The following is a 13,406-nucleotide window of genomic DNA, read 5'->3' as shown; positions in this document are numbered from 1 at the left end:
GAGACCTCAGCTGATGACTGGGCTTTGTACACATGACCCAGAGGTGTTCTGGGTGGCAGAGTGGGCCCTGTGGGCTGAGTCCTGGAGAATGGTGGGGACTTCTTGACAGTAGCTGGATCTGGCACAGCATGGTGGTGGCCTGTCTTTCCCTCTTTCTCAATGATTATTATCACGAGCACATTGCAACCAAACAAATACTTAGAAAGGGAAAAAACCCCCACTCTGTTTCTGTCGACTAGCTTCTAGTCCTTGTGCAAACACAGGAGCAGTTTTAAGAGTCCCAGCCATTTCCTATCCGGCTTTTCCTTTTAGCATTTTAGTTTAAGCGTTTTTCCATATTGCAGCAACCATCACCCGGCTGAATTTCAAGGCGGTTGTTGTGGAACCAGTACAGGCCTGGGGTACTGCTGACCCTGCTTCTGCCATTTGTTTACTGTTTACCCTGGGTCGCCGCCCCACTAGGAAGTTACTTGGCCTGGGATCCCCAAACCTTCGCGTGAGCTCCGGACACGCGCATGCGCGACCACACACCGCTCTCTGTACTGCTTTTAAAAACTAAGCCGGCTCAAGTGAATCTAAGAAGCCCTGATGACACTGGCGTCTGTGAGTGCCGTCGGAAAGGAAACTTTCAGAAAGACTACCTTCCCTGAATTCCCATTAAGCGCGGTGCCACCCTCCCTCGGCTCCCATCTCGGTGCGCCTGCAAAGCTGAAACACTTCTGGCTCCTGGGAGAAAGTCTCACGGACCCACAGTTTTGGAGCGACTCTGGGAAAGTGACCCCAACCGCCCTCTCATCAGCTAAGTAGGCACGCCCCCTCCTTTGATGGACAGGCGAAGTCGCCAATGAGGCCCAGGGGAGGTCCCTTTGGCTCGCTGGGGGGCGTGCCGCCTCGGCTCTCCTCCGGCCCATTCAGGGGAGCCGAAGGTGCCGTGGGGGCGGGGCCCGACGCTCAGCAGCCAATGGGAAGAGCACAGCAGGCGCGGCGGGGGGGGGCGTTCGGGGCTGGCGGCAGGAGCGGCCGCGGCTGGGTTAGGGCAGGGCCGGGGCAGCGCGGCCGGAGCGAGGGCGGGAGCCGGGGCCGGAGCGGGAGTCGGAGCCGGGGTTTGGAGACGCAGTCGCGGCCGGAGCGGGGCGCGCCGAGTGTCGGGAGACGAGCGGCGGCCCAGGTGAGGGACGCGCCGCGACGGTTGGGGCTCCGCGGGGTGTGGGGGTGGGGGGGACGGACGCGGGGCGCTTGTTGGCAACCGGGCCCGCGCCCTGTCAGGCCGCGGCCGCGCTCGCGCCTGAGGGCAGCCTCTGGGGCCGCGTCGCCCGCGCGCGAACTTCCTGTAGCTGAGGGAGCGGGGGGCGGGGTAGGGGTGTTGAGGGGCATCCGGGGGCGAGTCGGTGGGGGAGCGGTGTTGAGGGGCGTCCGGGGGCGAGTCGCTGAGGGAGCGGTGGGTGGGGAGCCGGTGTTGAACGGCGTCCGGGGGCCGAGGGGAGCGCTGAAGGGGACGTCGAGGGGCCTCCGGAGGGCGCGCGGAGGCCGGGTTTCGAGGTGGGGTGCGGAGTCTGGGCGGGGAGCGGGGGGCGCCACAGGGGAGCGGACGAGTCCTCCTCGGCTCGGCTGAGACAGAAGTTGCGGAGCGGGACCCGTGGAGGTCAAAGTGCTGCTGCCGAAGCGGGGATGGAAGACTCTGAGGGACTTAGCGAGGGGAGGCGGGGAAGCCGAGGGGTGCGGGGGTTCCCTGGGGTGAGGGGGGCGGTGGGGAGCGCAGGAGGAGGCGGCGGGCCGGTCGGCGTCACTTAGAAGGCAGGGCCAGGTCCTCGGGTGTCCTGGAGGGGAGGGGCGGCCAGAGCAGGCGGGACACTTATGCGGATGCGCTGGTTTAGGGGAGCTTTGATGACCGTCCTCCATTTCCTTCCTCCCCACCCTCCCAGTCCCTCACCCGCCTCTACATGGGAGGTGGGGGCATGGGGTGCAAGCCCTTCTTTGTGATCAGGTCCTAGGGCTGGGGGACAGGCAGGAGAGAGGCTGGGGGTGTTTGCCCCGTGGGCCCAAGGAGTCTTCCCAGACCGTACTTTGTAGAAACGGGAGCTCCCTCCCTCCTCTGGGGTTTCCAGCCCGCTGGGGCATCCGGAGAGGCCTGGGATTGGAGAGGTAGTGATTTCTGCCGCTCCGTTTCAGCGGCCCTTTGGGTTTCAGCTTCCACCGGAGGAGGCTGGCTTTCTTTTCAGACGGAGCTGGTCAAGGGGAGTGATCCCTGCTGTCTCCTCGGGTCCCACACACAACTACAGCCTTCGAGGGTTGGGCGCCTGAGGGAAGATGGCCTTCAGGTGGGGTCTGTGCACCAGTCCTGGGTCTTCCCTTTCTCTCCTTTACCCCAGTTGTCCTGTATTTCTGTGGTTAAGGAGGGTTGGCTGCTCTGAGTCTCCACGGCTACTCATTATGCTGTTTACCAAACACTCCCTGGCTGTCCTGATGAAAATCAGGAGGCCAGTTCAGAGATTTTAAACCTGGACTCCAAGCGGTGAGCTCACACTGGTTATCTCCTTTCTCTGCGGTTCCTTCGTCCCCAGTATTCCCAGTATGCTGAGGGTTGGAGCCCCGGGCAAGGGAACCAAGCAGATGGTCTCTTTTGAATGCTGGCCTTCCCCTTCCTGCCTGAAATTTCTTATTCGACTTGAATCACCAGCCTGCCAGCAGCCTCCTCGTACAATCATTGAAGGGGAGCCACTGCAACTGGGATTTCTCTTGAGTCATGTGGGAAACAATAATCTGTGTGCACGTGTGCACTTAAACTTCATTCTAGAGTTTCACAATCTCCTTGGTAAAGTTATGTTAGTTGAGATATGAGACCACCACATCAAAAACTTTTCTGTGCTCTGTTTTTCTCTTGATAATTGTCTGAGAGCTTTAAAGAAACTGGCCATGAGATTGATGATATTTATTACGTGGGAAAGGAATGAAGCACAGAAGAACAGATGAGAGATTAGGTCTGTACTCCAAATTCATTTTTGGGGAGAAGAATGAAAACTCATTTGAATGGAAATGTCATTCTTTAACTCACACTGTTGGGGAACTGTAACTGTATTATTTTTAGCCCTAAGTGTGTAAGATATAGGTCATAAGATTTAAATAATCTAAAAGTAGGTATGTATAAAAAGCAATACCTGGGTTTTGAACACAGCTTGTTGCTGAAACATATAGCTAGCTTTCTCCAGTCCTGGATGCCCAGTCCAGATTTCTGATGGCCAGGTATTTCCTGGATTGGGAGCTGAGGGGCATTTGTCTTTAAATTTTCTCGTTTGTTTATCCACTTGGAAGTCTGTTCAGATGAGTTAAGGGCCTCATACTCAGGTTTCCTTCCTCTGACTGGGTCACGGTTGATTCCAGGATGTTATGAAATATCAAAAAGATGGCACAGATTCCTTAATAATAGTAAGAGCAGCTTGTGTTTAGAGATCATGATAGCTTTTACCAAGTGCTCTCTGGCCACCCTCACCTGGACCTCATCTGACTCGGGCCTGCCTTATCTGCCATCGGATTGTGCTGGTGACTTTGTCAAGGCCATCCTGTAGATTATTTGGGTAATGACCACATTCTTGTGAGTGATGGTGCTGGCACCCTTTTTTTTCCCCCCAATTAAGATTGTTTGGAAGTGCAGCTGCATACCTGAAGGCAGCACAGCAGTGCCTTCGTTAGGAAGTCAGTTTGCATTCCATGCGTAGAGGCCTTTCTTTATGGCCCTGGCTGGGATCCTTCACACACCTGAAGGCATGTCAGTGCCTGAAATCTGATTGCTGCTGGGCTCAGTTCTGTCCCTGGGATGGCCGTGTAGGAATTCCTTCAGATTTTTGTATTCAAACGATTGTGCTCTGCCGACTGGAGATGATCTTTAAAGAACTCAAAACATTCTGTGCAATGCAACATTCCTGGCATACATGTGGTTCCAAAGGTAACTATTTCAGGGACAATGGCCATCTAAGAGCACAAGCTTTAGTATTTTGATTAAAGACACAACATGACAAAAATGCATTACTTTAGTATATTATCTTGCATTTATTCCCATGATTGTATGTTTATCTGTTTGCTTGGTAAAACTGAGCATCATGGATTCTAGTTTTCTTGTTTCCTAGAATAAAAACTTTAGTTTCAATATTAAAATGTCATTTGAGAGTGTCTTGGCATTAGGGACTGAAAGAACAAGATATAAGGGTGTAGAAATGAATAAAATGCTGTCTCAGTGATCACAGGCCTCAGCAAGAAGCCTTAAGGAAAATGAACGGAGGGAAATTTTGCTATAACTTTAGAAAGAACATATGTAGTGGTTTGTGTAATATTAATGTGTTCTATGGCTGTATGAGATTTATGTGACTTTTTTCCTCCCTGGAATGTGGGGTTGTAGAGTGGGATTGTAGAATGTAGATGGAGACTAGGAGCCCTGGGCTCGGTCCAGCCTTTTCCTGACTAGTCCTGAGCCCAGAACAGCCACATACCTTAGGGTCTCAGTTTTCATATTTGTAAAAGGAGAGCCTGAGAGATTCTTAACTGTTTGAGAAACTGATAACAAGTACAGACTTCTTTCCAGAAAGCACACCTATGAACAGCATTGGAGTCCTGGACCCCAGATTAGGAACTCCTGGATCATCTCCTCTAAGCTCCCTCTCACCTTTGATATTCTATAATTCTATTTTCCTGGTCATCTTTGAGCTAATAATAATAATAATGCCTTGTATTTATGGAAGACACATTCCAGAGCATTTTCATCTCTCTCTCTTTTTTTAATCCCCCAAACATTTCTGAGTGGTGCGGGTGGTGATGGATACTCCTTCTTAGGATAGGCGTATTCTTCTCCCCTAGAGAGAGGGGTACCAGGCCTGGCCACCACTTTAGTAGGATTACACAGCCAGCAGTCTGTCCTGGGATCAGAGTCAGGGCTCCTGATTGCCAGCCTGGGGTTTTTCCATTAGGTTTAGCTTCCTTGGTGGTTGTCATTATGAGTTATGTTTGGCAGTGTAAATATCTCAGAATGTGTCACTTACAGAGGAAATATTTGTTCATCTGCTGAAAGGACTGGTTTTTTTTTTTTTTTTTTGGTCTGAATTTGGATCACTAATCACCTTTCTTGACTGTCAAAAGGTTACTTATTATGTTTTTGGTTTTTTTTTTTTTATGCCATACTTTTCACTGGGAAATGTTTGTAGGACTTGAGTGTTTTGAGCATACTTGTTTCATGTTTATTGATTAAAGAGTACATTGAAATGATTATTTTCCAGTTGCATGGCACTTGAGAAACTTGTGAAATAAATGTTAAGAGAAAATTCCTAACATTTGACTTGTTCTGGCAAATATGTCCTCATAGATGAGACTTTTCCTGCAGCCTGAGAGGCGCCTCCCTAAGCCCAGAGCCACTGGGTGGGTGGGTGGAGGGGGAGTGGGGAGGGTGTTTGAGAGTCAGGTGTGGATTGTGCCAACCACCATGACTATCCAAAGTGGCTTCCTGTGGCCCTGTGGCCACAGGAATATTCTGAATGTTTTAGGGACTTTTTTAGTTTATTAACAGAGTACAAAGTGTCAGCTATGTAAAGAAGTTGTGTATACAAAACTTCTTTAGTATACAAAAGTATACTAAACTATAAAGCCTCACAGATATTAAGTGGTTTATTACTGATGAAAAGACTCATCATAATGAAGATGTGTTGAAGAATCAGACTTGGAGGAAATAGGATGGTCTATAGTACATACCTCTCAAATGTAGTATACATATGTGTTTTGTTACGTCTGATACCTGTAAGGAGACTGGCCAACTCTCCAGGCATGGAAAAGGGTTATTTGCTCATTTCACAGTGCATTTCTTTAGAATACTGAAGAGAACGAGGCAAGACATGGACAGACTCACTGAAGTCCAACATAAAGCCTGATGTCATGTATCAGCTTCCTGGGAATTGCTCGCAAGAGGCAGTGGTGAGGTGAGGCTGTCAGAGGGCAAGGCTGGTGATGAAGGGTAAACTCCAGGCAGCTGCCACTGGGCAGAGGTGGCATCCAGTTAACTATACTGCCTGCTGTGAACTCTGCTAGTTTTTATGGGCCCTCCTCTGACCTGGGTCAGGAAGATCCCCTGGAGAAGGGAAATGGCAACCAGCTCCAGTACTCTTGCTTGGAAAATCCCATGGACAGAGGAGCCTGGTGCGTTACAGTCCACAGGGTCACAAAGAGTCGGACACAACTGAGCAACTGAGCACACGCACACTATGATGCACACACACATTGTGGCCAGGAAACTTGCATTCTGTTGGCTCTTTTCTTCCACAGGCCAGTCTGTGATTTAAATATTGATAGAGCAGCAGAGTTGTTAGTAGTGAGCTGGGGAACCCCATGAAGCTGCTCTGTCAGAGTTCCTGCTTTTATTTCAATTTCACTTCCTGAGCTGTTTGAAGGGAGCGTGCACTGATGAGGGGAAGTGTGCAAGGTGGGTTGGAGGGCGCCTTCCCGGCCACGGGTGTGCGGTGCCCCTGATGCTTGGCTCTGCCGGCAGCTCTCGGATACTGAGACTCAGGTGACTCTTGGTCAGGAGGTGAGCTTAGAAGCGATCCTACCCTTGTGACAGTAGCAGATGGGAGTGTACAAAGGAGGGGCAGACAGGAGGGTGGATCCGACTGCCTTCAGGACATTGCAGAGAGCTTACCTTCAGGGAGGTGACCTTGCAGTCGTTTTGCCACTCTTCAGGCGGACAGTGACTGGAAGGAGAGTCCCAGGCAGAGGTATGGAGTTGTAAAGAATGTGGAGGTGTGAGAGGGGCCCCCGAGGGTGGGCAGGCTTCAGATAGTGTGACCTGCCTTGTAGGCCAGGCAAGGGTTTGGGCCTCCTTCTGGAGGATGGAGGAGCCATTTTGGGGTACCAGACATAGCAGGTTGAAGCTTTGCACAGGAATGAGACTTCAGGCAAGAAGTCAGGGATGCAGATGTGGGAGGGGTGTTTCAAGTGGCTCATTTTTAAAAAAGTCACTTATGTCCTGGAGGCTCAGGGAAGTTCTTAGGAAGCAGTGCTAATATCTAATGAGAGGGGTTTCCACAGTGGGGTTGGCATCAGTCTTGACTCAATTTCTTTGCCTGTATTTATGTTGGTAATATAGCAGCTGCCTGGGTTCTGCTTCTCTTTTCATATGGCTTATGCTCACAGATCCATGCAGTTAGTGTGTATCTTTCACTGCTAGTTCCAGCAAAAAAAAAAAAACAAACAAAAACTAATATTGCAGTAGATATAGCAGGTAGCATGGCTTCAGAGCCACACAGCCCTGGGTTTGAGTTCCGGCTCCACTACTAGGCAATTTCCTTGGCCAAATGCTTCAACATCTCCCAAACCAGGGAGCCCCTCCTCATATGACTTGAGGAGGGCAGTGTGTGGGAATGGACTGTAGACTCTGAGCTCAGACCTGTGCCTGGTCTGTGGTGCCAACCCAGTACCATTGGTATCCCTCGAAGTGCAGTGCCTACTGAGTGATTTGGCTAATTAAGAGAAAATACACCTTTAAAGGTCTCAAACTGATGTTACACTATCCAATTCTACTGAATATCCTAAGATGCATTATTCTTTTCTCAGCCTAAGTCGGTTCAGTATACTCGGACCTTTCCTTGGTGACTCAGGGTCACAGGGATGCTGTTGGGGTGGTTGATGTGGATGAGGCTTCCAACCCTGCTTGGAATGCCCTCCCATCCTGCCACTTACAAGGCCTGTCTTGTCTCTTCTCTTCCTCTAAGCTTCTCTCTGATTCTGTCTCCTTGGTTGGGGTGAAGGCCTGAAGGCGATCTTATCCTCCCTGGGTTTTGAGGGCATCCTTGCCACCCAGAGGCTTTGTTCCCATCTGGGCTGGTGATTCTGTGCTTGAGTTGAGTGTTACATAGGCTTTTAGAAAGTCTGACCTTTGGTGTTGTGACTGGCTTTAGTGACTCAGAGTTGGAAGGGACCCTGTTTGATGGTGACAATAGCTCCTACTCAGGTAATGAAAAATATAAAGACTTGAAAAAGCAAATTGTAAAGCAATAGGTACATTCATCACATGTGTAAAATATTAAAACAATATACAGTGACTATAGTTAAGGTTGTAGAATAATGGAAAGTTTCTTCTTGATTTCCACACTGTTACATTGCCTTTTTATTTTAAAAATTAATATTTAAGCAATAAGTTGACTCTATAATTAAACAAATAAACAGTTTGGTTTCATAGGCATTTTCAGTTTACCAGGAATCTTCCCATAGTCCTCATTTTGTTTTCAAAACAGCCTTGTTGGTCTGCTCCCCTCTTCATTTTCCAGAGGAGGATAAGAGGGAGGTCTGGAGGGTCAGTGGTTTTGCCTGAGGCTTGCCAGCCAGGACCCCATGTGGGCCTCAGCCTGAGTCCATAGTTCTTAGAGAGCCCAGTTATGGGGGGTCTCTGCCGTGACCTGCAGGGTGGTCTTTAACATAGAGAATAAACTGTGGCTAGTGCTTTGACGTTTCCTACTGAATACATGAGATTTTATTATTGTAAAGTGATACCCAAGCCATAGTTTGTGAATATTTTCATATTTTAAACAATGCTTATGTTTCATAGTATCCAATTATGTTGTCGCCAACTAAGTGTGCCAAGTGTGAGCTGTGGTCTTCAGAACCACAGAGCAGGCTCCGCAGCCCATGTAGACCTCCAGGCCTGCTATTAGTGGGTTCTGTAGCTGGCTGATTGCTGGAGGAGGGAGAGGGCCTACCTGGGCGCTGTTTAGCTGTGACATGATGATGCTTTAATTATCGAAGCGATTGTGCCCTCTGCACCAGTGAAGGTGTCATCAGCTAAGGAGCCTGGCAGCCAGTGAAGAGGGCAGAGCAGAGGCTGGGCATTGCCGTTTGGGACAGGCCTCTGGCTGTGAGGGCTCGTGGGGGACCCTACAGGAAGCTTTATGCTCTGGCTCATTCAGTTTTTGCTTCAGATGGAGTTAACTCCACTTTACACAAGAGTAAACCAAAACTGAGAGATGAAGTGACCTTCACAGGGTCACCGGCAGAGCTGGCCCTGGGCCTGACTCTGAAGCCACGTTTATCTGCTGTCTTGAATAGGTGCATTTCTGAGTCACTTGTCCTCAAATACGAAAAAAATCTAAGTTAATCTTCCTTCCCCACCCCTCGGAAACACAGAAAAGAGGCAAGTTATGTGGTCTTTTGTTTAAGACAGGATCTCTGCCTACAACTAACTTGATAAAGATAATCCAAGAGTTTGCACTAATGTATGCAGTGGGGAGATACCGCATAAAGGGAGAGGCTTTTAAACAACTGAGCTGAGACTTCAGAGATCTTGGATTTGGTGGGAGTATTCTTGCCTCGCCTTCCACTAGCTGCTTTCTAAAAAGGTGCCGTATGAGATTGAAAAAGCACTCACTTAGGGGAGAAGAAATTATATTTTTGCAAAGTGTCCATTTGCACTACACTTTGTAAAATTGCAGAAGAGCTCATGTTTCATTGACGTGAGAGCAAAGGAAGATCATCTGTACAGGTAAGTTACAGCAGATGTTTGTTTTTATGCTTGTAAATATCAGTCACTTTTATGTCAAAAGACTTTCTTTGCTTTCTGGTCTTTTAAAAATTGAAGGCACAACATAGAAAATAGAGTTCTTTTGAATAAAGAACTCTTTGTGTTCTACTTTCCATATGCTTTGCGGTTTAAAGTTATCTTAGAAGCAGCAGCTGCACCTACTAACTGACTGCTTTGTTCCAAGCTTCAGAAGAGGCTGGAGAGCTGCGTTGCCCCTGTCTGTCCTCACAGAGATACTTGAGACTCCCAGGTTACCAGTTTGAACGTGAGGGTACTGAAGGTAGTGAGACCATGTGCTGGACTCAAGGTCCCCAGGGTTGTAGACAGGGGAGAGAGTTTGCAGCCTGCACTGGCTGCATGTGTTGAGGGTGAGAAGAATTCCTGGTAAACTGAAAGTTTCCAGTGGCTCAGTGGTAAAGAATTCGCCTGCAATGCAGGAGACGCAGGTTTGATTCCTGGGTTGGGAAGATCCCCTGAAGAGGAAATGGCAACCTACTGCAGTATTTCTTGCTAGGCAAATCCCATGGACAGAGGAGCCTGGCAGGCTACAGTCCATAGAATCTCAAAGAGTAGGACATGACTGAGCACACACACCCACCGCCTGGCTACATGTCCCTGTCTCTCCTCATCAGTCTACACTGTTACAGTTGTGTTATTCAGATCCCTTAAATATTTTATCAAATATTTTTTCATGCTATTATCATTGTTCTTAAAAAGATTTTTAATGGTTGTGTGAGCCTGTTAATGTAATGAGATTAAAACATTCCCTTGATAATGGACATTTTAGGTTATTTCCACTTTTATTTTTGCTTTATTGTAGATGCATTTGCAGTTGACAATTTCATTTTTCTTTTTTCATTTGTATAATTAGTTCCTGGTTATAAATTCCCAGAACTAGAATTCTTGGATTAAAGGATATGAACATCTTAGAGTGTTTTGAAAGCCTGCTCTGTCACTTCTGGGTTTATAGTTCTGATTTTTTTAAGAGAAAAAAATGGAGATTTTTTTTTTTTTTTCTCTTTAAATTACTTTGGCCTTTAGAACTTTCAAGTATCTGTGAGATAAACTTTTGTGAGGTTTTCTTAAATGAGTCATATTTCCTCCCAAGTTTCTGGATATAATTTTACTTGAATGAGATGTTTTACTTCATAAGCAAGAAGCAGTCTTAAAGTCCTTACTACTTTCTTTATTAATCACCTAAGCTAATGTTCTGCATTCCTTCAGTGGTAAATATTTGTGATTGCATTCCTTTATCAATTCAGCTGTCATGATGCTCTGAACCAGGGTCTGACTCAGAATTTGTTCTTGTTTTCTTTTTCTCACTTGTAATATGCATATTGGGAACGACCATGCAAGATTGTTTCTGCTGATGTCATCTCCACCAGGACAGCCTGGGGGATCTCGCCATCCTTTGGATTTCTCCAGTGTAGCTCTGAGGGACTTGCCTATCTCTGCCATTACTAGAGGCAAACATTGCAGAGAAGTACTGGGACATTTATACTGTGGGCGTTTACTCTTTTTCTTTCTTTCTTTCTGGCTTGTGTGTTTTTCCCTTCTGAAGTCACCTGTCCTTTACCATGGATTGGCTTGCTTTTTCACATTCCACTGTTCTTTGGTGTTCACCTGCAGGTTGAGCGGAGTCCTTTCTTTCCTGGTGGCTCGTTTCTCAGGGTCTGCAAAGGAAAAACTGCTCAGCAGGGACAGGAGGGGCCCGGGTGGGGAGCAGTGGCCAGGCCTCAGCCCTCACCCTTAGGTCCCCGCCCCTGGATGCCTGCTGCTCGCCTCTATTGCACTCAAAGGAGGTTGTTTCCTCTTTAGTTCTCTGGCCTCAACCTGGGCAAAAACTCCTCTTTTCTTGGTTCCTCTTATCCTATCTAAGCAAGTTTGATGTTCACAACACAACGAAACATCACTACATATTAAGGCAGAAATAAGAGGAAATAATCACAAACTACACAGAAGCATGACAAGAGCTTTGTTTCTCAGGCCCAGGTGAGTTTTCGATGCCAGTGCTGTGGGTCTGTCTGACTGTATTGGCTCAGCTAGTGCTGCCTAGCTTCCTGCTTCCCTTTCCTACCTGTTAATTCAGTCAGTAAACCCAAATTTTAGAGTCATGCTTTGTTCTGTGCTTGGTAGTCTGTGTTTTTATTATACCCATGGAAATTGTACTTTGCCCTGGTTTCCGCAGATGCCTAAACATGTCTGGTGGCTGTTGCCTGGCCAGCTGGCCGAGCTGTGGTTTCTGTGTAAGGTGAAGACACTGGTCGTGGCTGGATGGAAGCCCTAAGGCTTCCTATGGCTTCTCAGCCAAGCTAAATGGTAACCACCAAGCCCCAGAGGTACACGGTCAAAACTTCCCTTTGTCCTTTCCACATTTCCTGTTTTCTTTCCTGAGACAGCTCTGCCCAACTGCCCCAGCTTGGCAGGGAGTGGCACGGAATGGAATGGGGTGACTTTGTTTCAGGACATGGACCTTTGGACCATGAGGCATGATTCCTCAGCAGCCCTTAGCCCAGCTTTATTCTGAGTTGCACAGGTTGCACATTGTTCCATTAAGTTTCTTTTGCTTTTTAGAACTGGTGCAGGTGACTGGAGCCCAGAGCTAGTCCTTACCTGATAGTCTCACAGAAAAGGGGCCTTAAAGTGGGGCCAGAGCTGATAGTCCGGCCATGCAGAGGTCATGGGAAAAAAATTTGATTGGATGATTGGAGTGCTGCAGTATGCCTCCTTTTATGAAAATGTAGTGAAGTAGTTGGTACAGTAAATTCCAGACTTTTGTTATTTTGCCGTTTAGATTTTTTTCTTTCTTTCTTGGTCTTGCAGGTATAGGTCTGAAGTTGCTTAGTTGGTACTGGACTGGGCTGTGTTATTACCTCCCTTTAAAGCTCAGACAAATTTGTTTCCGTAATTGGAGCAAATGTCCAGAATTACTATTTTGGACCTGTGCTAGTTTGTCTACAACTTCCACTAGGAACTTGCAGGTTCCTGAAATTTAGAAATAGTTAAAAATAGCATGTCCTCTTAACCTATAAGTAAAAAGGTAGGGAGAAAAACACTCAAACCTTTAAATCCTTTCCTTACAAAAACTTAATGTTAATGGTGTGACTGGAAGAGGGGGAGGCCCACTCTCAAGAGGCAAACTCTGTCAGCAGCCCTGCCCCGCCCTGAACTCCTGGGGAGTGGGTAAGAGGAAGGATCTTTCCCTCCTTGGGGCGGAGGTGGAAGATTCCAGTATCCAGAGGTTGTGAAGCACTGCTCCCGGTCTCTCTGCAGGCTCCTGCTGTTGATGGGGGCCTGGCTTTTCATCTCAGGTTGCTCTCTGCTGTAAGAGGGCCTTCTTGGAGCAGTGGGACAAGCCCTGCTGAGTAATGGTCGTGGGCCAGACCAGTGTTATGTGCTGCAGGTGTATGTCACGAGTTTATTGCCTGGGCTTGAATCCCAGTTCTGCAGTTTATTGTGGATCCTTGGGCAAATTCCTGATCTTTCTGTGCCTCAGTTACCTCACTTCTAAAATGGGCATAATGATGGGATTGTTGTGAGGGCAGGATGAAGAAGCATGTGTTGTGTCCTTGACTGGGACAGTACTGCACTTTGAGAGCCCCGTTTGGTGTGGCCATTGCGTGCCTCTAAGCCTCCCAACCGTCCTACCATGTGACTCTTTGATTCTCACTTTGCAGTTGAGGAAAGAGGCTCACAGAAGCTGAATAACTCCTCAGACCCAGATCTGCCTTAAAGGTCTCTCTTCAGCGCATTGGTGGTTCCCCACAGGGACCCTGGATCTCCAGGACATTAGAGGATGATTACAAAGGACTTAACCCACCAGGTATACTTTGCAGATGGATTTTTTTTTTTAACTGTCCTT

At 47.9% G+C, this 13,406-nt stretch overlaps 2 protein-coding genes across 4 annotated transcripts in view; one reads left to right on the top strand and one right to left on the bottom strand.

The window, feature by feature from the left end:
* Positions 1-799: 799 nt before the first annotated feature.
* LOC139030660 (uncharacterized) lies at positions 800-3,525 on the bottom strand. Its single transcript, XM_070454166.1, has 2 exons — positions 3,488-3,525; positions 800-1,553 (listed from the first exon to the last, which is right to left on the bottom strand). The coding sequence occupies exons 1-2, from the start codon at positions 3,523-3,525 to the stop codon at positions 800-802; spliced, it is 792 nt and encodes a 263-aa protein (XP_070310267.1).
* PACSIN2 (protein kinase C and casein kinase substrate in neurons 2) overlaps positions 1,027-13,406 on the top strand; it is a 108,902-nt gene continuing 96,522 nt past the window's right edge. Inside the window, exons 1-2 of one of the 3 annotated variants that reach the window (XM_070453459.1) lie at positions 1,028-1,168; positions 13,222-13,367. The gene's annotated coding sequence lies outside the window, so the exon portion shown is untranslated. Of the gene's footprint in view, positions 1,169-13,221; positions 13,368-13,406 lie in introns of all 3 variants that reach the window. The other 2 variants (XM_020877006.2, XM_020877003.2) reach the window with 2 other exon arrangements.

Source organism: Odocoileus virginianus, chromosome 23, assembly GCF_023699985.2.
Source record: "Odocoileus virginianus isolate 20LAN1187 ecotype Illinois chromosome 23, Ovbor_1.2, whole genome shotgun sequence".
NCBI classification, from domain to species: Eukaryota; Metazoa; Chordata; class Mammalia; order Artiodactyla; family Cervidae; genus Odocoileus; species Odocoileus virginianus.
This window is presented reverse-complemented; position numbering and strand designations above follow the sequence as displayed.